General features: G+C 46.8%; 1 protein-coding gene across 2 annotated transcripts in view; it reads right to left on the bottom strand.

The window, feature by feature from the left end:
* Positions 1 to 21672: 21672 nt before the first annotated feature.
* SMYD1 (SET and MYND domain containing 1) overlaps positions 21673 to 23390 on the bottom strand; it is a 61366-nt gene continuing 59648 nt past the window's right edge. For both annotated transcript variants that reach the window (XM_089692324.1, XM_089692325.1), the window contains one exon: positions 21673 to 22090. In XM_089692324.1, coding sequence (XP_089548450.1) covers positions 21932 to 22090 — 159 coding nt within the window. In that variant the 3' untranslated portion in view covers positions 21673 to 21931. The remainder of the gene's footprint in view (positions 22091 to 23390) is intronic.

The raw sequence follows: 23390 nt of genomic DNA, 5'->3' as shown, positions 1-23390 counted from the left end.
GAGAAGGCATAATTAGACTGCTGTGTTTAACTGCTTCGCACTCTTTCGAAACCGCACTCCGTCAGAAGCAGCACCCCCATCAGAGACTGTGCCCCCCATCAGAGATCTCCCCCATGAGCTGATCTGAATTTATAGGGAGATGCTCAAATGAGCATTCAACTCCACCCCAATTAGAAGCTGATAAGGCTCACATGAATGTTGGGGGATGTCTCATAGGAACCAGGCTACAGTCGTAAACTGGGAGCAACTGAAGGTGAGGACTGCTCAACATACACACAAATATAAAATACACCATTTGTTCTGAATATAACAGGAGTGAAAGCGATTTTGAGTTAGGAGCAGAGGCAGGAGAGGTGCATTTACCCAGGGGGAAAACAGCAGGAGTCAATGCGTTTGAGTTAGGAGCAGAGGCAGGAGAGGTGCATTTACCTGTGAAAGTAGAGAAGGCATAATTAGACTGCTGTGTTTAACTGCTTCGCACTCTTTCGAAACCGCACTCCGTCAGAAGCAGCACCCCCATCAGAGACTGTGCCCCCCATCAGAGATCTCCCCCATGAGCTGATCTGAATTTATAGGGAGATGCTCAAATGAGCATTCAACTCCACCCCAATTAGAAGCTGATAAGGCTCACATGAATGTTGGGGGATGTCTCATAGGAACCAGGCTACAGTCGTAAACTGGGAGCAACTGAAGGTGAGGACTGCTCAACATACACACAAATATAAAATACACCATTTGTTCTGAATATAACAGGAGTGAAAGCGATTTTGAGTTAGGAGCAGAGGCAGGAGAGGTGCATTTACCCAGGGGGAAAACAGCAGGAGTCAATGCGTTTGAGTTAGGAGCAGAGGCAGGAGAGGTGCATTTACCTGTGAAAGTAGAGAAGGCATAATTAGACTGCTGTGTTTAACTGCTTCGCACTCTTTCGAAACCGCACTCCGTCAGAAGCAGCACCCCCATCAGAGACTGTGCCCCCCATCAGAGATCTCCCCCATGAGCTGATCTGAATTTATAGGGAGATGCTCAAATGAGCATTCAACTCCACCCCAATTAGAAGCTGATAAGGCTCACATGAATGTTGGGGGATGTCTCATAGGAACCAGGCTACAGTCGTAAACTGGGAGCAACTGAAGGTGAGGACTGCTCAACATACACACAAATATAAAATACACCATTTGTTCTGAATATAACAGGAGTGAAAGCGATTTTGAGTTAGGAGCAGAGGCAGGAGAGGTGCATTTACCCAGGGGGAAAACAGCAGGAGTCAATGCGTTTGAGTTAGGAGCAGAGGCAGGAGAGGTGCATTTACCTGTGAAAGTAGAGAAGGCATAATTAGACTGCTGTGTTTAACTGCTTCGCACTCTTTCGAAACCGCACTCCGTCAGAAGCAGCACCCCCATCAGAGACTGTGCCCCCCATCAGAGATCTCCCCCATGAGCTGATCTGAATTTATAGGGAGATGCTCAAATGAGCATTCAACTCCACCCCAATTAGAAGCTGATAAGGCTCACATGAATGTTGGGGGATGTCTCATAGGAACCAGGCTACAGTCGTAAACTGGGAGCAACTGAAGGTGAGGACTGCTCAACATACACACAAATATAAAATACACCATTTGTTCTGAATATAACAGGAGTGAAAGCGATTTTGAGTTAGGAGCAGAGGCAGGAGAGGTGCATTTACCCAGGGGGAAAACAGCAGGAGTCAATGCGTTTGAGTTAGGAGCAGAGGCAGGAGAGGTGCATTTACCTGTGAAAGTAGAGAAGGCATAATTAGACTGCTGTGTTTAACTGCTTCGCACTCTTTCGAAACCGCACTCCGTCAGAAGCAGCACCCCCATCAGAGACTGTGCCCCCCATCAGAGATCTCCCCCATGAGCTGATCTGAATTTATAGGGAGATGCTCAAATGAGCATTCAACTCCACCCCAATTAGAAGCTGATAAGGCTCACATGAATGTTGGGGGATGTCTCATAGGAACCAGGCTACAGTCGTAAACTGGGAGCAACTGAAGGTGAGGACTGCTCAACATACACACAAATATAAAATACACCATTTGTTCTGAATATAACAGGAGTGAAAGCGATTTTGAGTTAGGAGCAGAGGCAGGAGAGGTGCATTTACCCAGGGGGAAAACAGCAGGAGTCAATGCGTTTGAGTTAGGAGCAGAGGCAGGAGAGGTGCATTTACCTGTGAAAGTAGAGAAGGCATAATTAGACTGCTGTGTTTAACTGCTTCGCACTCTTTCGAAACCGCACTCCGTCAGAAGCAGCACCCCCATCAGAGACTGTGCCCCCCATCAGAGATCTCCCCCATGAGCTGATCTGAATTTATAGGGAGATGCTCAAATGAGCATTCAACTCCACCCCAATTAGAAGCTGATAAGGCTCACATGAATGTTGGGGGATGTCTCATAGGAACCAGGCTACAGTCGTAAACTGGGAGCAACTGAAGGTGAGGACTGCTCAACATACACACAAATATAAAATACACCATTTGTTCTGAATATAACAGGAGTGAAAGCGATTTTGAGTTAGGAGCAGAGGCAGGAGAGGTGCATTTACCCAGGGGGAAAACAGCAGGAGTCAATGCGTTTGAGTTAGGAGCAGAGGCAGGAGAGGTGCATTTACCTGTGAAAGTAGAGAAGGCATAATTAGACTGCTGTGTTTAACTGCTTCGCACTCTTTCGAAACCGCACTCCGTCAGAAGCAGCACCCCCATCAGAGACTGTGCCCCCCATCAGAGATCTCCCCCATGAGCTGATCTGAATTTATAGGGAGATGCTCAAATGAGCATTCAACTCCACCCCAATTAGAAGCTGATAAGGCTCACATGAATGTTGGGGGATGTCTCATAGGAACCAGGCTACAGTCGTAAACTGGGAGCAACTGAAGGTGAGGACTGCTCAACATACACACAAATATAAAATACACCATTTGTTCTGAATATAACAGGAGTGAAAGCGATTTTGAGTTAGGAGCAGAGGCAGGAGAGGTGCATTTACCCAGGGGGAAAACAGCAGGAGTCAATGCGTTTGAGTTAGGAGCAGAGGCAGGAGAGGTGCATTTACCTGTGAAAGTAGAGAAGGCATAATTAGACTGCTGTGTTTAACTGCTTCGCACTCTTTCGAAACCGCACTCCGTCAGAAGCAGCACCCCCATCAGAGACTGTGCCCCCCATCAGAGATCTCCCCCATGAGCTGATCTGAATTTATAGGGAGATGCTCAAATGAGCATTCAACTCCACCCCAATTAGAAGCTGATAAGGCTCACATGAATGTTGGGGGATGTCTCATAGGAACCAGGCTACAGTCGTAAACTGGGAGCAACTGAAGGTGAGGACTGCTCAACATACACACAAATATAAAATACACCATTTGTTCTGAATATAACAGGAGTGAAAGCGATTTTGAGTTAGGAGCAGAGGCAGGAGAGGTGCATTTACCCAGGGGGAAAACAGCAGGAGTCAATGCGTTTGAGTTAGGAGCAGAGGCAGGAGAGGTGCATTTACCTGTGAAAGTAGAGAAGGCATAATTAGACTGCTGTGTTTAACTGCTTCGCACTCTTTCGAAACCGCACTCCGTCAGAAGCAGCACCCCCATCAGAGACTGTGCCCCCCATCAGAGATCTCCCCCATGAGCTGATCTGAATTTATAGGGAGATGCTCAAATGAGCATTCAACTCCACCCCAATTAGAAGCTGATAAGGCTCACATGAATGTTGGGGGATGTCTCATAGGAACCAGGCTACAGTCGTAAACTGGGAGCAACTGAAGGTGAGGACTGCTCAACATACACACAAATATAAAATACACCATTTGTTCTGAATATAACAGGAGTGAAAGCGATTTTGAGTTAGGAGCAGAGGCAGGAGAGGTGCATTTACCCAGGGGGAAAACAGCAGGAGTCAATGCGTTTGAGTTAGGAGCAGAGGCAGGAGAGGTGCATTTACCTGTGAAAGTAGAGAAGGCATAATTAGACTGCTGTGTTTAACTGCTTCGCACTCTTTCGAAACCGCACTCCGTCAGAAGCAGCACCCCCATCAGAGACTGTGCCCCCCATCAGAGATCTCCCCCATGAGCTGATCTGAATTTATAGGGAGATGCTCAAATGAGCATTCAACTCCACCCCAATTAGAAGCTGATAAGGCTCACATGAATGTTGGGGGATGTCTCATAGGAACCAGGCTACAGTCGTAAACTGGGAGCAACTGAAGGTGAGGACTGCTCAACATACACACAAATATAAAATACACCATTTGTTCTGAATATAACAGGAGTGAAAGCGATTTTGAGTTAGGAGCAGAGGCAGGAGAGGTGCATTTACCCAGGGGGAAAACAGCAGGAGTCAATGCGTTTGAGTTAGGAGCAGAGGCAGGAGAGGTGCATTTACCTGTGAAAGTAGAGAAGGCATAATTAGACTGCTGTGTTTAACTGCTTCGCACTCTTTCGAAACCGCACTCCGTCAGAAGCAGCACCCCCATCAGAGACTGTGCCCCCCATCAGAGATCTCCCCCATGAGCTGATCTGAATTTATAGGGAGATGCTCAAATGAGCATTCAACTCCACCCCAATTAGAAGCTGATAAGGCTCACATGAATGTTGGGGGATGTCTCATAGGAACCAGGCTACAGTCGTAAACTGGGAGCAACTGAAGGTGAGGACTGCTCAACATACACACAAATATAAAATACACCATTTGTTCTGAATATAACAGGAGTGAAAGCGATTTTGAGTTAGGAGCAGAGGCAGGAGAGGTGCATTTACCCAGGGGGAAAACAGCAGGAGTCAATGCGTTTGAGTTAGGAGCAGAGGCAGGAGAGGTGCATTTACCTGTGAAAGTAGAGAAGGCATAATTAGACTGCTGTGTTTAACTGCTTCGCACTCTTTCGAAACCGCACTCCGTCAGAAGCAGCACCCCCATCAGAGACTGTGCCCCCCATCAGAGATCTCCCCCATGAGCTGATCTGAATTTATAGGGAGATGCTCAAATGAGCATTCAACTCCACCCCAATTAGAAGCTGATAAGGCTCACATGAATGTTGGGGGATGTCTCATAGGAACCAGGCTACAGTCGTAAACTGGGAGCAACTGAAGGTGAGGACTGCTCAACATACACACAAATATAAAATACACCATTTGTTCTGAATATAACAGGAGTGAAAGCGATTTTGAGTTAGGAGCAGAGGCAGGAGAGGTGCATTTACCCAGGGGGAAAACAGCAGGAGTCAATGCGTTTGAGTTAGGAGCAGAGGCAGGAGAGGTGCATTTACCTGTGAAAGTAGAGAAGGCATAATTAGACTGCTGTGTTTAACTGCTTCGCACTCTTTCGAAACCGCACTCCGTCAGAAGCAGCACCCCCATCAGAGACTGTGCCCCCCATCAGAGATCTCCCCCATGAGCTGATCTGAATTTATAGGGAGATGCTCAAATGAGCATTCAACTCCACCCCAATTAGAAGCTGATAAGGCTCACATGAATGTTGGGGGATGTCTCATAGGAACCAGGCTACAGTCGTAAACTGGGAGCAACTGAAGGTGAGGACTGCTCAACATACACACAAATATAAAATACACCATTTGTTCTGAATATAACAGGAGTGAAAGCGATTTTGAGTTAGGAGCAGAGGCAGGAGAGGTGCATTTACCCAGGGGGAAAACAGCAGGAGTCAATGCGTTTGAGTTAGGAGCAGAGGCAGGAGAGGTGCATTTACCCAGGGGGAAAACAGCAGGAGTCAATGCGTTTGAGTTAGGAGCAGAGGCAGGAGAGGTGCATTTACCCAGGGGGAAAACAGCAGGAGTCAATGCGTTTGAGTTAGGAGCAGAGGCAGGAGAGGTGCATTTACCCAGGGGGAAAACAGCAGGAGTCAATGCGTTTGAGTTAGGAGCAGAGGCAGGAGAGGTGCATTTACCCAGGGGGAAAACAGCAGGAGTCAATGCGTTTGAGTTAGGAGCAGAGGCAGGAGAGGTGCATTTACCCAGGGGGAAAACAGCAGGAGTCAATGCGTTTGAGTTAGGAGCAGAGGCAGGAGAGGTGCATTTACCCAGGGGGAAAACAGCAGGAGTCAATGCGTTTGAGTTAGGAGCAGAGGCAGGAGAGGTGCATTTACCCAGGGGGAAAACAGCAGGAGTCAATGCGTTTGAGTTAGGAGCAGAGGCAGGAGAGGTGCATTTACCTGTGAAAGTAGAGAAGGCATAATTAGACTGCTGTGTTTAACTGCTTCGCACTCTTTCGAAACCGCACTCCGTCAGAAGCAGCACCCCCATCAGAGACTGTGCCCCCCATCAGAGATCTCCCCCATGAGCTGATCTGAATTTATAGGGAGATGCTCAAATGAGCATTCAACTCCACCCCAATTAGAAGCTGATAAGGCTCACATGAATGTTGGGGGATGTCTCATAGGAACCAGGCTACAGTCGTAAACTGGGAGCAACTGAAGGTGAGGACTGCTCAACATACACACAAATATAAAATACACCATTTGTTCTGAATATAACAGGAGTGAAAGCGATTTTGAGTTAGGAGCAGAGGCAGGAGAGGTGCATTTACCCAGGGGGAAAACAGCAGGAGTCAATGCGTTTGAGTTAGGAGCAGAGGCAGGAGAGGTGCATTTACCCAGGGGGAAAACAGCAGGAGTCAATGCGTTTGAGTTAGGAGCAGAGGCAGGAGAGGTGCATTTACCCAGGGGGAAAACAGCAGGAGTCAATGCGTTTGAGTTAGGAGCAGAGGCAGGAGAGGTGCATTTACCCAGGGGGAAAACAGCAGGAGTCAATGCGTTTGAGTTAGGAGCAGAGGCAGGAGAGGTGCATTTACCCAGGGGGAAAACAGCAGGAGTCAATGCGTTTGAGTTAGGAGCAGAGGCAGGAGAGGTGCATTTACCCAGGGGGAAAACAGCAGGAGTCAATGCGTTTGAGTTAGGAGCAGAGGCAGGAGAGGTGCATTTACCCAGGGGGAAAACAGCAGGAGTCAATGCGTTTGAGTTAGGAGCAGAGGCAGGAGAGGTGCATTTACCCAGGGGGAAAACAGCAGGAGTCAATGCGTTTGAGTTAGGAGCAGAGGCAGGAGAGGTGCATTTACCTGTGAAAGTAGAGAAGGCATAATTAGACTGCTGTGTTTAACTGCTTCGCACTCTTTCGAAACCGCACTCCGTCAGAAGCAGCACCCCCATCAGAGACTGTGCCCCCCATCAGACTATATGGGGGATGAATTACTTTATGAGGGATGAAATACTATATGGGGGGATGAAATACTATATGAGGGATGAATTACTATATGAGGGATGAAATACTATATGAGGGGATGAAATACTATATGGGGGGATGAAATACTATATGGGGGATGAAATACTATATGAGGGATGAAATACTATATGAGGGATGAAATACTATATGAGGGATGAATTACTATATGAGGGATGAAATACTATATGGGGGGATGAATTACTATATGGGGGATGAATTACTATGGGGGATGAATTACTATGGGGGATGAATTACACTATGGGGGATGAATTACTATATGGGGGATGAATTACTATGGGGGATGAATTACTATATGGGAGATGTATTTTCAGTTTTAAAAATGTGGCTCTCAAAATAAATTTCAATCATGGTTTTGGCGAGATTTGGCTCAGTTGAAAAAAAAGGTTGCCCACCACTGGTCTAGCACAGTGGTCGGCAAGCCGCGGCTCGCGAGCCACATACGGCTCTTTACACGCTTTAATGCGGCTCTTGTGTGCCAGGCGCCCGCTCCCCTCCCTCCTCTCGGGCGGCAGGGACTCTGCAGCGTGATCCAAAAAAAAAACAGCCAGGGCAGCGCGCTCAAATGCAATGATTGGCCAGTCTCGCTGCCACTCACATCCTGATAGCCAGTGATTGGCTGTCAGGATGTGTGTAGGCGGGGCAGCGTGACGAACGTGAGAGGAGCTAGGCTCCTCTCACAGTCTGCCCTGAAGACCGGAACGGCGCGGAGCAAAGGTAAGTGAATTGACACAGGGGGGACTTGGCTTACTACTTGCTACTTACTTACTACTACTATATGAGGGATGAATTAATATGGGGGATGAATTAATATGGGGGATGAATTACTATGGGGGATGAATTACTATATGGGGGATGAATTACTATATGGGGGATTTATTACTATATGGGGGATGAATTACTATGGGGGATGAATTACTATATGGGGGATGAATTACTATATGGGGGATGAATTACTATGGGGGATGAATTACTATATGGGGGATGAATTACTATGGGGGATGAATTACTATGGGGGATGAATTACTATATGGGGGATGAATTACTATGGGGGATGAATTACTATATGGGGGATTAATTACTATATGGGGGATGAATTACTATGGGGGATGAATTACTATATGGGGGATGAATTACTATAAAAACTTATTGAAACTAAAAACAGTGTACCATCCTATGTATTTTCAGTTTTAGAAATGTGGCTCTCAAAATAAATTTCAATCGTGGTTTTGGCGAGATTTGGCTCAGTTGAAAAAAAAGGTTGCCCACCACTGGTCTAGCATCATGCATACTAGGAGGGTACAACTGGGGGAATCAATGGTGGAGACACTTAATAATGGCATTCAATGCCAAGCTGCGGTTTCTAAAGCGAGCAAAATCCTCTCTTGTATTAAAAGAGGTATAGACTCCAGAGAGAGATATCATATTACCCCGGTACAAATCATTAGTAAGACCTCATCTGGAATATGCAGTTCAGTTTTGGGCACCAATTCGTAAAAATAACATTGGGGAACTGGAGAAAGTACAGAGAAGGGAAACCAAACTGAAAAGAGGCATGGAGGAGCTCAGCTATGAGGAAAGATTAGAGGAACTGAATTTATTCTCTCCTGAGAAGAGGAGATTAAGGGGGGATATGATCTCCATGTATAATACATAAGGGGGGATATGATCTCCATGTATAATACATAAGGGGGGATATGATCTCCATGTATAATACATAAGGGGGGATATGATCTCCATGTATAATACATAAGGGGGGATATGATCACCATGTATAATACATAAGGGGGGATATGATCTCCATGTATAATACATAAGGGGGGAAATGATCTCCATGTATAATACATAAGGGGGAAATGATCTCCATGTATAAATACATCAGTGGTTCATATAGTGAACTTGTTGTAGAGCTATTCACCCTGAGGTCATCACAGAGGATAAGGGAGCAATATAGTGTAGCATAAAAGGGCACCTTTTGGGGTAATGTGGGCACTTTAGAAGAAGTAGCAATGGCTGTAGGTTGAGGCTGAGAATTGGTGAAGGAGCAGCAAGGGCCCAGTTACCTGGGCTGGTCGGATGGAAATTAATGATTCCCAATGCAGACGCCATCAGATATCGTCAGCTCTACCGCAGGTAGAGTTTATTTACAGATTTAGCACTGTTCCAAAATATTTGTTATCTCTCCTACTAGGCCTCCTGGTGCGAGGGGGTGGAAAATAAAGATTCCCAATGCGAATGTGAAAGCCATCCAATATAGTAAACTCTGCCCGAGGTAGAAACACCTTCACCTAGGGTAGAGTTGACCATACCTAATGACTTTTACATTTGGAATTATTAATTTCTCTTATGTATAGCATAAGGAGAAGGGTTATGACCCCTGTCAGTTTTGTTTTTCTATCTGTGTCCCATTAGCCAAAAAAAGGAAGTGAGATAAAATTCTTTCAAAGCAGGGAAATTCCAGGGAAATTTCCCAATGGTGACACTAGTTCTGGTGACACCCTAGGACAGTGGTGGCAAACCTATGCCATGCATGCCTCAGTGGGCATGCAGAGCCCTCTCTGTCGGCACATGAGCCAAGTCTCCCCAGCAGCAGAGCATCGGATAACATCGCATATAGGGGCTAAGTGCATGCTCAGAAAGGAGTTTGCGGTGCCAGGCGATGACGTCACAAGCCACAACTCATTAGCCGCGACTTGTCCGAGCTTTCGCATGGCCGGTCGCGCTGCCAAAGATATATACACACTATATTGCCAAAAGTATTGGGCCAGCCCTCCAAATCATTGGATTCAGGTGTTCCAATCACTTCCATGGCCACAGGTGTATAAAATCAAGCACCTAGGTATGCAGGTTGCTTCTACAAACATTTGTGAAAGAATGGGTCGCTCTCAGGAGCTCAGTAAAATCAAGTGTGGTACCGTGATAGGTTGCCGCCTGTGTAATAAGTCCATCCGTGAAACTTCCTTGCTACTAACTATTCCACGGTCAACTGCTAGTGCTGTCATACCAACTGGGAACAGCAACTCAGCCACCAAGTGGTAGGCCACGTAAAATGACAGAGTGGGGTCAGCACATGCTGAAGCGCAGAAGTCGCCAACTGTCTGCAGAATGAATAGCTAAAGACCTCCAAACTTCATGTGGCCTTCAGATTAGCACAACAACAGTGTGTAGAGAGCTTCTTGGAATGGGTTTCCATGGCCGAGCAGCTGCATTCAAGCCTTACATCAGCAAGTGCAATGCAAAGCAACGGATTCAATGGCGTAAAGCAGGGCTCAAAATTTAAATCCTGAGCTACTAGCCAGGATTTAAGAGTTACTCACCACCAGTTGCCCCACCTAACCCCTAACCTGCCCCATCCCTAATTCCGCCCCTAAATATGCCCTCGTAAATTATCTCATGAAATGGCACTGTTAAATGTTTTATGCAGAATGAGGGAAGGAGAGGGAAGGAAGGAAGAAAGGAAATGGAAGGAAGTGAGAAATGGAGGGAGGGGTGGAAGGAAGGGAGGGAGGGGTGCAAGGGAGGGAGGGAGGGGTGCAAGGGAGGGGTGGAAGGAAGGAAGGAAGGAAGGAACGAACGAACGGAAGGGTGGCTGGAAGGAACGAAGGGAGGGGTGGAAGGAAGGAAGGAAGGGGTGGGTGGAAGGAAAGGAGGGGTAGAAGGAAGGATTGAAAGGAAGGGAGGGGTTGGTGGAAGGAATGAAGGGTGGAAGGAAGGGAGGGGTGGAAGGAATGGATGGAAGGAAGGAAGGAAGGGTTGGTGAAGGGTAGGAAGGGGTGGGTGGAAGGAAGGGAGGGGTGGAGGTAAGGAACGGGTGGAAGGAAGGAAGGATGTCTGGAAGGAAGGGGTTGGTGGAAGGAAGGAAGGGAGGGGTGGAAGGAAGGATCGAAGGTAAGGGAAGGGTGGGTGGAAGGAATTAAATGGTGGGTGGAAGGAAAGAAGTGTGGGTGGAAGGAAGGGAGGAGTGGCAGGAAGGAAGGAAGGGAGGGGTGGGTGGAAGGAAGAAAGGGAGGGGTGGGTGGAAGGAAGAAGGGGTGGGTAGAAGGAAGGGAGGGTGGGTGGAAGGAAGGGAGGGGAGGAAGGAAGGAAGGGGTGGGTGGAAGGCAGGGAGGGAGGGTTGGAAGGAAGGGTGGGTTGGTGAAGGAAGGAAGGGTGGGTGGAAGGAAGGGGTAGAACGAAGGAAGGGGTTGGTGGAAGGAAGAGATGGGTGAAAGGAAGGGAGGGGTGGAAGGAAGGAAGGGGGAGTGGGTGGAAGGAGGGGTGGGTGGAAGGAAGGAAAGAAGGGAGGGTTTGAAGGAAGGGGTGGGCGGAAGGAAGTTAGGTCGGTAGGACTCACATGCTCATTCAGAAGCATCAGAGCTGTTGGCTGTTCTGTGTCCAATTTCCTGCCCACACATCCTCTGAAACTGCACAGACTGGAGTGTGGGCGGGCACAGGGGAGGCAGAGCAGATCCAGCCTCTCTCTCCTTCGCCTTCTTTAATGAAGTAGCTGAAAGCCGTGGGAGGGAGAGGAGGAGAAGCGACTTCCAGCTGCTTCATTGAAAGCCATGCAGGAGATCGCTGCTTGTCACTTGTCAATGTGAGCTGGCGAGTGGAAATTTCGAGGGCTGGTGTAAAGCATGCCACTACTGGGCTCTAGAGCAGTGGAGACGTGCTCTCTGGAGTGACAAATCACGCTTCTCTGTCTGGCAATCTGATGGACATGTCTGGGTTTGGCGATTGCCAGGAAATCGATACTTGCTTTACTGCATTGTGCCAAGTGTAAAGTTTGGTGGATGGGGATCATGGTGTAGGGTTGTTTTTCAGGGGTTGAGCTTGGCTGGTTGGGCTTCCAGTGAAGGGAACTCTCAAGGAGTCAGCATACCAAGACATTTTGGACAATTTCATGCTCCCAACTTTTTTGGGGATGGCCCCTTCCTGTTCCAACATGACTGAACACCAGTAGCAAGATCCATAAAGGCATGGATGAGCGAGTTTGGGTTGGAGAAATTTGACTGGTCTGCACAGTCACCTTTGGGATGAATTAGTGTGGAGACTGCGAACCAGGCCTTCTCGTCTGACATCAGTGCCTCACCTCACATATGCGCTTCTAGAAGAATGGTCAAACATTCCCATAGACACACTTCTAAACCTTGTGGACGGCCTTCCCCTGTTATAGCTGCAAAGGGTGGGCCAACTCAATATTAAATCCTACAGACTAAGATGAAATGCCATTAACGCTCATGTGCGTATAAAGGCAGGCATCCTAATACTTTTGGCAATATATTGTATATTGGACTGGCTGTGATTTTAACACATTTGTTTTTTAACACAAGATTTTAGCTTGTGCTAAAGGTCAGTGGAACTTTGCCCCCTTGTGCTGGTGGTCAGTGGAACTTTGCCCCCCTGTGCTGGTGGCCAGTGGTGGAAGCTCTGTTATTGTGTTTTTCTTTTAAGACAAAAGTTGTTAATGTATGGGTTGTTTTTTTCTAATCTAAAACCTCAGTATTCAGGTTTAATTGCAGTGTTGGTACTCTATGATAAATAAGTTGATTTTGGGTTGCAGTTTGGGCACTTGGCCTTTAAAAGGTTCGCCATCACTGCCCTAGGATAAAAGTAAAAGAAAATCCCAAATTTTGGTTTGTCCCAAGAACAGGACAAAGCTCATACTCACCTGACCCACCGATCCTCTGGAAAACTGCACTCCCCCATGGTCCAGCAGTGGACTGTTCCTGTCTATGGAGCATGCATTGAGCGTGCTGTCCATTTACAAGACCGCTGGACCGCTGTGATCACAGACATGTGATTATAAATTCTTCTACCATACACCGTCCTCTGCCAGGATACCAATGAATGCACCTGTGTAGCCAGAGCCCGCCACACCACTCGCCCCTCTATCCCCCCATCTCCAGTTCTGCTCACATTCCTCCAATGCCCTCCCTCTCCCTCCCCCGCAGTATTTCCACCACTCTCTGCAGTCCGGCTCTCACTGTGTGATCACTGGCTGTGCGGGGCTCCCTGCAGGATCACAGCACTTCATCCCCAGCCTGCGGTGCAGCCTTAGCAGTGATGAGGAGGGCAGAGAGAGAGCTGAACAAACACAGGGAACCAGGTGCCGAGGTAGCCCTGAGTGTGAGTCCTGGCTTGCTGCTATATCTTCTCCTCCTCTTTACTCCTCATCTTCTTAATCTCCTCATCTTCTTCTTTCTCCTCCTCTTCTTCCTCCTCCTCCTCCTCTTCTGCCTTCTATTCTTCTTCCTTCTCCTGTTCTTCCTTCTCTTCTCCCTCCTCTTCTTCTGTCTTCTCCTCTTCTTCTTCTTCTTCTGCCTCCCCTTTTCTTCCTTCTCTTCTTCCATCTCTTCTTCCTCCTCGTCTTCTTGTTTTTCCTTTTATTCTTCTGCCTTCTCCACTTCTTATTCCTCCTCCTTTTCTTTTTCCTACTCTTCTGCTTCCTTCTCCTCTTCTTCTTATTCCTCCTCCTCTTCTTCCTCCTCCTCCTCCTCTTCTTCCTCATCCTCCTCTTCTTCCTCATCCTCCTCTTTCTCCTCCTCTTCTGTCTTCTATTCTTCCTCCTCTTCTTCGTCCTTCTCCTCTTCTTCTACCTCCCCCTTTCTTCCTTCTCTTCTTCTCTTCCTTCTTTTCTTTTATCTTGTCTTCCTCCTCATATTTTTGGTCTTCCTTCTATTCTTCTGCCTTCTCTACTTCTTCTTCCTCCTCTTCTTCCTTCTCCTCCTTTTCTTCCCCCTCCTCTTTTTCCTCCTGCTCCTCTTCTTCCTCTTCCTCCTCCTCTTCTGCCTTCTATTTTTCCTCCTTCTCTTCTTCTTCCTTCTTCTCTTCTTCTGCCTCTCCTTTTTCTTCCTTCTCTTCTTCCTCTTCCTTCTTTTCTTCCATATCTTCTTCCTCCTTCTTTTCTTGTTCTTTCTTCTATTCTTCTTCCACCTTATCTACTTATATTCCTCCTGCTTTTCTTTCTCCCCCTCTTCTTCCTCCTCATCTTTTTCTTCCTCCTCCTCTGCTTCTTTCTCCTCTTCTTCTTCCTCATCCTCTTCTTCCTTCTCTTCTTCTTCCTCCTTCTCTTCCTCTTTTTCTTCTTCCTCCTCCTCCTTCTCCTCCTCCTTTTCTTCTTCCTGCTCCCCCTCTTCTTCTTCCTCCTCTTCTTCCTTTTATTCTACTTCTTCCTTCTCCTCTTCCTCTTCTTTTGTCTTCTCTACTTCCTCCTCCTCCTCTTCTTTCTCCTCTTCTTATTCCTCCTCCTCCTATTCTACCTCCTCCTGTTCTTCAGTGGTGAACAGGTGTTCAAGGGGGGAACAGGCATTCAAGATGGCACAGTGGGGAATGAGGGTGCAGGGGGGGTACAATTGGGGAACAGGGGGCACAGTGGGGAATGGGGATGCAGGGGGGGTACAATTGGGGAACAGGGGGGCACAGTGGGGAACAGATATGTAGGAGGTACAGTGGGGAACTGGTGTGCAGGGGGTACAGTGGGGAACAGATTTGCAGGAGGTACAGCAATGGAGCAGGTGTGCAGGGGGTGATGCAGCAATTGGGGGTGATCTGAAGTGTGACAGTAAAGGAATTTGGGTGATTTGAGGTGTGAAGGTACAGAAATTGAGGTGATCTGAGATGTGAAGGTACTGGAGTTGGGGTATTCTGAGGTGTGAAGGTGGAAGAATTGGGGTGATCTGAAATGTAAAGATACAGGAATTGGGGTGATCTGAGGTGTGACAGTGCAGGAATTAGGGTGATCTGAGGTGTGAAGGTACAGGAATTGGGGTGATCTGAGGTGTGAAGCAGCAGGAATTGAGGTGATCTGAGGTGTGAAGCTGCAGGAATTGGGGCTGATCTGAGGTCTGCAGGTACAGGAATTGGGGTTATCTGAGGTCTGAAGATGCAGGAATTGTGGTGATCTGAGGTGTGAAGCTGCAGGAATTGGGGCTGATTTGAGGACTGAAGATGCAGGAATTGGAGTGATCTGAGATGTGAAGGTACAGCAATTGGGGTGATCTGAGGTGTAAAGCTGCAGGAATTGGGGCTGATCTGAAGTGCAACGATGCGGGAATTGGGGTGATCTGAGGTTTGATGGTGCAGGAATTGGGGTAATCTGAGGTGTGAAGGTGCAGAAATTTGGGTGATTGGAGGTCTAAAGATGCAGGAATTGGAGTGATCTGAGCTGTCAAGGTTCAGGAACTGGGGTGATCTGCGGTGTGAAGGTACAGGAATCAGGGTGATCTGAGGTGTGAAGGTATGGGAATTGGGGTTATATGAGGTGTGAAGATACAGGAATTCTGGTTATCTGAGGTCTGAAGATATAGGAATTGGGATGATGTGAGGTGTGAATATACAGGAATTGGGGTGACCTGAGGTGTGAAGATGCAAGAATTGGTGTGGTGTGAGGTGTGAAGGTTCAGGAATTGGGGTGTTAGAAGCTGATTGGCTACCATGCACTAGTTTCTGAGTGCATCAATTTTAGTAAATCTCAAAGTCAAAAGGAATAGGGAAGATTTTTTTTTGGGGTGGGGGGGGGTTAACAGGAGCTTTATAGATATAGGGTTCATTTATTGGTAAAGTTGATCCAGGGAATATCTGGTTGATCTGGGGATCAGGAAGGAATTTTTTCCCCCTGCAGGAGCAAATTGAATCATGCTTTGCTGGGTTTTTCTTCCTCTGGATCAACTGTGGGTATAGGATTATAACTTTTTTTCATGGTTGAACTGGGTGGACTTTTGTCTTTTTTCAGCCAGACTAACTATGTAACTATGTAAGAAAGGATCCGGCCATGGGGAGCAGCAGAGAGACCTTGCACCACCGCCTGACAACAGATTTTTATTAGAAGTAGGGACAGTTTGCGACAGTTGGGGACATATCCAGGAGGCTCAAGGCTGCTTAGGCAGCCGCCTTACAGTGCCAGGATGGAAGGGCGATAAAATGCACCTTCACCTGAGTACACAAAGATCTTTCTTTGCACCGGCCCTGTACTGGATGATTGTATTTAAAGGGGGGGGGAGAATCTGTGCTGGGCCATGTTCCACCTAGTGGACAACTAGAAGTGGTGTAAAGCTTCACAGTTTGAATGTCCTATTGCTCCATCCTGATGGCAGAACTGCTGGACAATCTATTAGAATTAAAAGAGAACTGAAGGCCAAACTTTTTTTTTAAGCTTTGGAGTAGAGAGGGACTAGAACACCAGTCAGGTATTTATTGCTCTCTGTACCTCCTGTTTACCATTATCGCCCAGAGTAAAAGAAAATGTCATTTTTATGGTTGTCCCCAGAACAGGAATGGAGGAGAAATCTTCCAATGGGGACACTAAATTTTGTGATGAGGGATTCGCTCACTTTGGAGGGATTTCCTCCCACATCCTATTTTGGCTATCGAAGAGGATGTAAAGGGAGTTTTTCCCAATGGGACACAGTTGGAGGAAAAAAACCTGACAGGTTTTATAACCCTCCCTTACTCTATCCAAAATGAAAAAAAAGAATTTTAAACCTTTAGTTCTACTTTTATGGCATGGAGATGGGCATTCAAATGTCTAAGGGCTCATTCAGAGGGGTGCTGAGACCCATCCTCAGTGCTAAGCTGCTTTTTGCTGTGTGTGCGTTCACCTCGGAGCTGAGTGCAGTCGGCCTGTATAGCATGCAGACACAGGGGCTGTACAGACTGAGTCATATGTCACAATTTGACTTTTGGGCAGGAGCTGGTGCTCGGATATGAACGTGTCTGCATCCAGATTTGTGCACATGCTCCTGCCCACATGTCAGATTTTGACATATGTCCATGCAGCTGCTGTATCTGTAGTCACTTCTATACAGCCTGCCTGGTACAGCTCCAAGGTTGATGCACACACAGCAAAAAGTGGCTCAGCACAGAGGACGGGTCTCAGCTCCCACCTGAATGAGCCCTATGAATCTGGTTTTGTTTTTTATATTACATGATTTTTGAATGGCTTTCTATACAGCATTAGCAGTGCATCCTTTAAAGGCATCCTTCACCTTTACAAAAAAAAACTGCCTGTGCAGATAAGAGGCATCTGTAGCTTGAAACAAATGGTGCAGCTTTGATTAAAGTTGAATATCATCCTTTGTATAGGTGTACGCCATTTTCCAGTCAGGCTTCAGGAGGTAGGTAAATGGCTTACACCTATAGCAAGAACATTATTCACCTGCAGTCAGAGCTGCACAGTTTCTTGTTATCTACAGACATCCATTATCTGCATAGGTCGTTTTTTGGTAAAGGTGAACTCACCCTTAAGGATAATGCATGAAATTTTATTATAATCATCTTACATTTTTCATGAGCTATGCTCTATGTACCTTCATACTTTTATATATCACCCTAAACTGAAGAAGTGGCAGCTGTGAGCCACAAAAGGCATCTTTTCAGTGATATAAAGCCCTTTGTTATTCATCCAACATCATGACTCTGGGTCATCCATAGACACACCACAATCCCACTACACACTCCAACAGAGGGAATGCAAATATCCCCTATAACTGCGATGGACATTGTCATACATTCATTTTTGAGAAATCTGGGGTCTATCAGACTCTAGATCTCTCCTCTGCCCTTACATTATCTAATCTCACCAAGATCGGTGTGATCAGATGCTTTCCCAATTTACAAATGGTGCTGTTTATATCCTGTGAAACTGAAGTGATGAAATGCTCGTAGCTTCCGATTTGTGTGGCAGCACCAGGTAGGGCACGTGTGCCCACTTCCCGCAACTACAAAATCACGTATGTATACGTGATTTTGAGCACCCGTGCCACTCTGTAGCAGTATTTCTGCTATAGGGCGGACAGGAAGCGGTTAATGGCATCCCAGTCTTAGTCTGTAGGGTTCAATATTGAGTTGGCCCATCCTTTGCAGCTATAACAGCTTCAACTCTTCTGGGAAGGCTGTCCACAAGGTTTAGGAATGTGTCTATGGGAATGTTTGACCATTCTTCCAGAAGTGCATTTGTGAGGTCAGGCACTGATGTTGGATGAGAATGCCTGACTCGCAGTCTCCACATTAATTCATCCCAAAGGTGACTATGCAGACCAGTCAAGTTCCTCCAACCCAAACTTGCTCGTCCATGCCTTTATGGACCTTGCTACTGGTGTGCAGGCATGTTGGAAAAGCAAAGGGCCATCCCCAAAAAGTTGGGAGCATGAAATTGTCCAAAATGTTCTGGTATGCTGACGCCTTGAGTTCCCTTCATTGGAAGCTCAACCAGCCAAGCTCAACCTCTGAAAAACAACCCTTTGCAGCTATAACAGTTTCAACTCTTCTGGGTGTAGGAGTGTATCTCTGGGAATGTTTGACCATTCTTCCAGAAGCGTATTTGTGAGGTCAGGCACTGATGTTGGACGAGAAGGCCTGGCTAGCAGTCTCCACTCTCATTCATCTCAAAGGTGTTCTATTGGGTTGAGGTCAGGACTCTGTGCAGGCCAGGCAAGTTCCTCCACCCCAAACTCACTCATCCATGTCTTTATGGACCTTGCTTTGTGCACTGGTGCACAGTCATGTTGGAACAGGAAGGGGCCATCCCCAAGCTGTTCCCACAAAGTTGGGAGCATGAAATTGTCCAAAATGTCTTGGTATGCTGATGCCTTAAAGTGATTGTAAAGGCTCACGGTTTTTTTACCGTCATGCATTCTATGCCAGTCAGCAAATGAGGGGGGTGGCGGGGCCAAGCCAAAGCTCTGTGTCTGAATGGACACATGGAGCAGCAGGTGCCCCCATAGCAAGCTGCTTGCTATGAGGGCAACCGACAGGAGGAGCCAGAAGAGCCTGTGGGGGACCCGAGAAGATTAGGATCTAGGCTGCTCTGTGCAAAACCACTGCAGAGGGCAGGTAAGTATAACATTTTTGTTATTTTACACTGGGCCCTATGATCTTTGACTTCTCCCATACTGTTCAGCTATCTCTACCTCTTTAAGGTTGCCTGCCCCGGCATAAAGGAATGAGGCACAGTAACACCTCTCGGATATCTGTCCTTATTCTCTATGCATTATACAAATTAGCACTTCTTTTCAGTATGTTGGATGTAAATCTCAGTATCTTGTCCTATTCTCATGTTCTCCATTTTGAGTTTAAATCCCTAAATCTTTTCTTATTCTGTATGTAGGAACAATGCACAGTAGTACTTCTCTTGTTCTATACAATGGGTGTAAACCTCAGTATCTGCGTAGTCTGATAGTAGGTATTGACACTGCATACCAGGAAATACTGACAAGAGCCAGGCGCTGTGGAATGTATAGTCATAAGATGTACCTTTAATAAAGGATGGTGCATAACAAGGTAAAATACACAAGCCTGTGGCTTTAAGACACCAGGTATCCTGATGGATGGCCCATCTTCTCAGAGGGGAGCTGTAGAGGAGAGGAATGCCTGTCAAGCAGGGACCACATGGTCACGATGTTCCGGCGTCCCGGGTGACGTCACTGCGATGTCAGGGAGACAGAGGGCAGGAACCCATGCACAAGCCACACGGTGGTGGAGCACAGAGGATCTGCATGAAGCAACTTATTGGGCACTAGAAGATTCTGCACTGTTTTTGATCCACAATTTGGTATGGGACTTTTGCTTTTGGATTTGTTGATCCATATCACTTTATGAATATGTTTATAGTACAGTATATTAGTTGGAATATTGTCTGTATAACATACATGTGAAGCGCCATACCTTACTATAACATTTTGGTCACAAGTGATTTTGCATTTAAGGGGCAGCTAACATTGTTTCCTTCTATGTTGGTACACCACACGACTGACAACAAATTCACATTTTTTTTAGCGGATATATATTTTTGCAAAGATAGTTTATCATCCTTGCATGGTAAGAAGAATTTTTATCAAAATGAAAAAACTGCTGCAAATGTGACTGCAGAGCTCAATCTCAGTCCTGTGAAGACTGAGATTGAGCTCTACAGTCACCTTTGCAGAAGTTGTTTTCTTATTCTGGGTCACAATCCTGCGCAATGTCTTTTTGTCTCTTTCGGGTCAGTTGATCATGTCAGCCACGCTTATCAGACGACATTTTCCCGGAAACTGTATATGTGGTCATAATCTTTGATACTGTACCTTACGACATGGCAAATACATTTTCAACTTCAGTCACAGGCACAAATTTGCTCTCTTTGAAGCTCAGTAAACTCTGACATGACTGTGTTACTAGCAGCAAACGCAGTGAATAATGAAAGTGAGGCTTCCCACCTGTGAGCTAGGTGTCTCATCACACAGCGGAAGCAAAAGAAGGTTATATCACTTCTGCTTTCAACACAAAACATCATCACTTTCACACCTGCAAATAATGTAGTGTTAGGTGCATGGTAACCATGGGATAATCCACAATTCAGTAGTAACTTGACGACACCTATCTTCCGCTTTAAGATTCTGAGCACAGTCCTTGCAGCAGCAAATGATGGGCTGAGCTACACAGGGACACCATACACAATGTCCTCTTTAATGCACAAGCCGACTCTGATTCAATACGGATAGCAGAAGCACGCAGTCACTGGGATCTCACACACCAGTTTGTACTCACTAATGTCCTTGGATAGCTGGATGCTTTCTTCCAATATATGTCATACATTTCTCCCATGAATTCTGCAGACTAGATCCCCGAAATAAATCCCTCAAGCAACTCCAGCCAAGTTCAGTAGAATAAGCCCCCCAGCTAGCACAGCTGGGACCTCGATAAGCAGTATAAAAGCACAACTGGACTGCCCAGAAGGGCAGCAGGATCTCCTCCTCCTGGACAAGAACTAGGTCCGCTCCAGACTTCAGAGTATTTATGCTTGCTCCCAGCCACCATCTGGGCACCCTCCCCAGGGATTGGCTGGGACCACAAACATTTATGTTGCAGATTTGTCTCTCCGATCCCACTACTTTCAAGAACCATCCAAAAAGCAAGGAGAAGTAGCCAAACCTAGAGCCTGTGAAACTTAAAGTGGACCAGAGTAATAATAAGCAGCTTCACTGATTACAGAGGGACCAAAGAACTAAGTTTACCTAACCTAGCACCTAACTAGGAGGGTGCTAAATCTACATTTCTGATCATTACCTAGAAATCCAAGGCTTTGGACATGCAGGACAGTAGGAGAACGTCTGTGACCACTCTCTGCAACAAGCACTGCGAGTTACAAAAGTGCAGTCACGGACACACCCCTTCTCTCATCCACAGTTTTCCTGAATCCCTCCCCCAGACTGGAGCCTTCTTGATTGCTCGATGGGCAGATGGGAAGGAAGCAGCCAATTTGGAAAGGTAAGGAATTATGAAGAGAGATGACATTTCCAGAGAAATGATAGTCCAGTTGCATTTTCCTAGAGGGCTGTGGTTCAGCAATAACCTTTTATACTTTGGCTCCAAACATGAAACCCATTTTTATCCCCCTGCTTCATATCCACCTTTCAAAATGATTTCAGTGGGCTACAAACCAGACTTTGTGCACACTGATGTTTCCTAAACAATCTTTATTATCTGTCGTAAAATATGTATTTGCAATTTACATACATTCCCATAGAATTAAATAAAGCGTAGGGGCAGGGAAGACTAAAACAGAACTGCTCAGCAAGTTTACATAATGAAGCAGATCTAGTTATCTGTGACGTCAGTAGAGGACATCCCTGTAGATGGTGCACATTGGTCAGGTCCTCCTGCTGCTTTGTCTGTTGTTCAGGAAGGTCACATGACTAGCAGCCCATCCTTCAGTTCTCTTTAGGGCTTTTTATGGTAGATGGTGGTCTGGTTGTCATTGCTGGGCTCTTTCATGACACACATGGGTTTGTTGGACAAAGCTGCTTCTCTCATCTTGTAATATACAAATTCATTCTGCTGAAACATCCTGAGCTCCATTTCTGTCTGCCCCCTCATCACCTGCCAGGAAACAATACATAGATTAATATATATCATATAATGGTTGCTGGTGCCTAATGATTTACAATATACAGGGCACTGGAACAGTTTTACACTCAGAAAAGCAGATCATTTAACAAATTACTGTTAAAAAATGTTTGCTTTGATTCCATCTCTTTAAATGCATTCATAATTTCAAAGTTATTTATAGGATGTAAAAATCTTCACCTCTACGTATACCGTATACCAGCCTCCCCGGACCCCACATTCACTATAGCCGGCGTCCCCGGACCCCGCATTCACTATAGCCGGCGTCCCCGGACCCCGCATTCACTATAGCCGGCATCCCCGGACCCCGCATTCACTATAGCCGGCGTCCCCGGACCCCGCATTCACTATAGCCAGCGTCCCCGGACATTGCATTCACTATAGCCGGCGTCCCCGGACATTGCATTCACTATAGCCGGCGTCCCCGGACATTGCATTCACTATAGCCGGTCTCCCCAGACCCTGCATTCACTATACCCAGTCTCCCCGGCCCCGCATTCACTATACCCAGTCTCCCCGGCCCCGCATTCACTATACCCAGTCTCCCCGGCCCCGCATTCACTATACCCAGTCTCCCCGGCCCCGCATTCACTATACCCGGTCTCCCCGGACCCCGCATTCACTATAGCTGGTGTCCCCGGACCCTGCATTCACTATACCTGGTCTCCCCGGACCCCGCATTCACTATACCTGGTCTCCCCGGACCCTGCATTCCCTATACCTGGTCTCCCCAGACCCCGCATTCACTATACCTGGTCTCCCCGGACCCCGCATTCACTATACCTGGTCTCCCCGGGCTCTGCATTCACTATATCTGGTCTCCCCGGGCTCTGCATTCACTATATCTGGTCTCCCCGGACCCCGCATTCATTATATCTGTTCTCCCCAGACCCTGCATTTACTATATCTGGCCTCCCACAGTACACACAACATGGAAATGCAATTATTTTAGCAAATATAAACTGCTAAATACCGCTTCTCATCAGCAGTTAGAGCAGTCTTGTGACTTCAGCAGAGCATTGGTTAAAGCTTGTAGGAGGAGTTTTCTTTCTGCTCTAGGAGGATACAGAACCCCCGACCCTCTGTCTGGACAGTGCCGATTGGCCCTATGCTGATCACATGCACCCTCCCAAGGAAAGAAAAAAAAATCTCTAGCAATACACACCAAACTGAGCATGTGACCACGGGTTCAGTCTGTATCAGGTGGTCATTTCAACAAAAGGAGGGGTGGAGAAGACAGGATCAAACAGCCTTTTTAAACAATGCAGAGGAT

The sequence above is a fragment of the Staurois parvus genome, unplaced genomic scaffold (genome assembly GCF_062004578.1).
Source record: "Staurois parvus isolate SC_StPar_1 unplaced genomic scaffold, SC_StPar_1.0 ptg000581l, whole genome shotgun sequence".
NCBI lineage: Eukaryota > Metazoa > Chordata > Amphibia > Anura > Ranidae > Staurois > Staurois parvus.
This window is presented reverse-complemented; position numbering and strand designations above follow the sequence as displayed.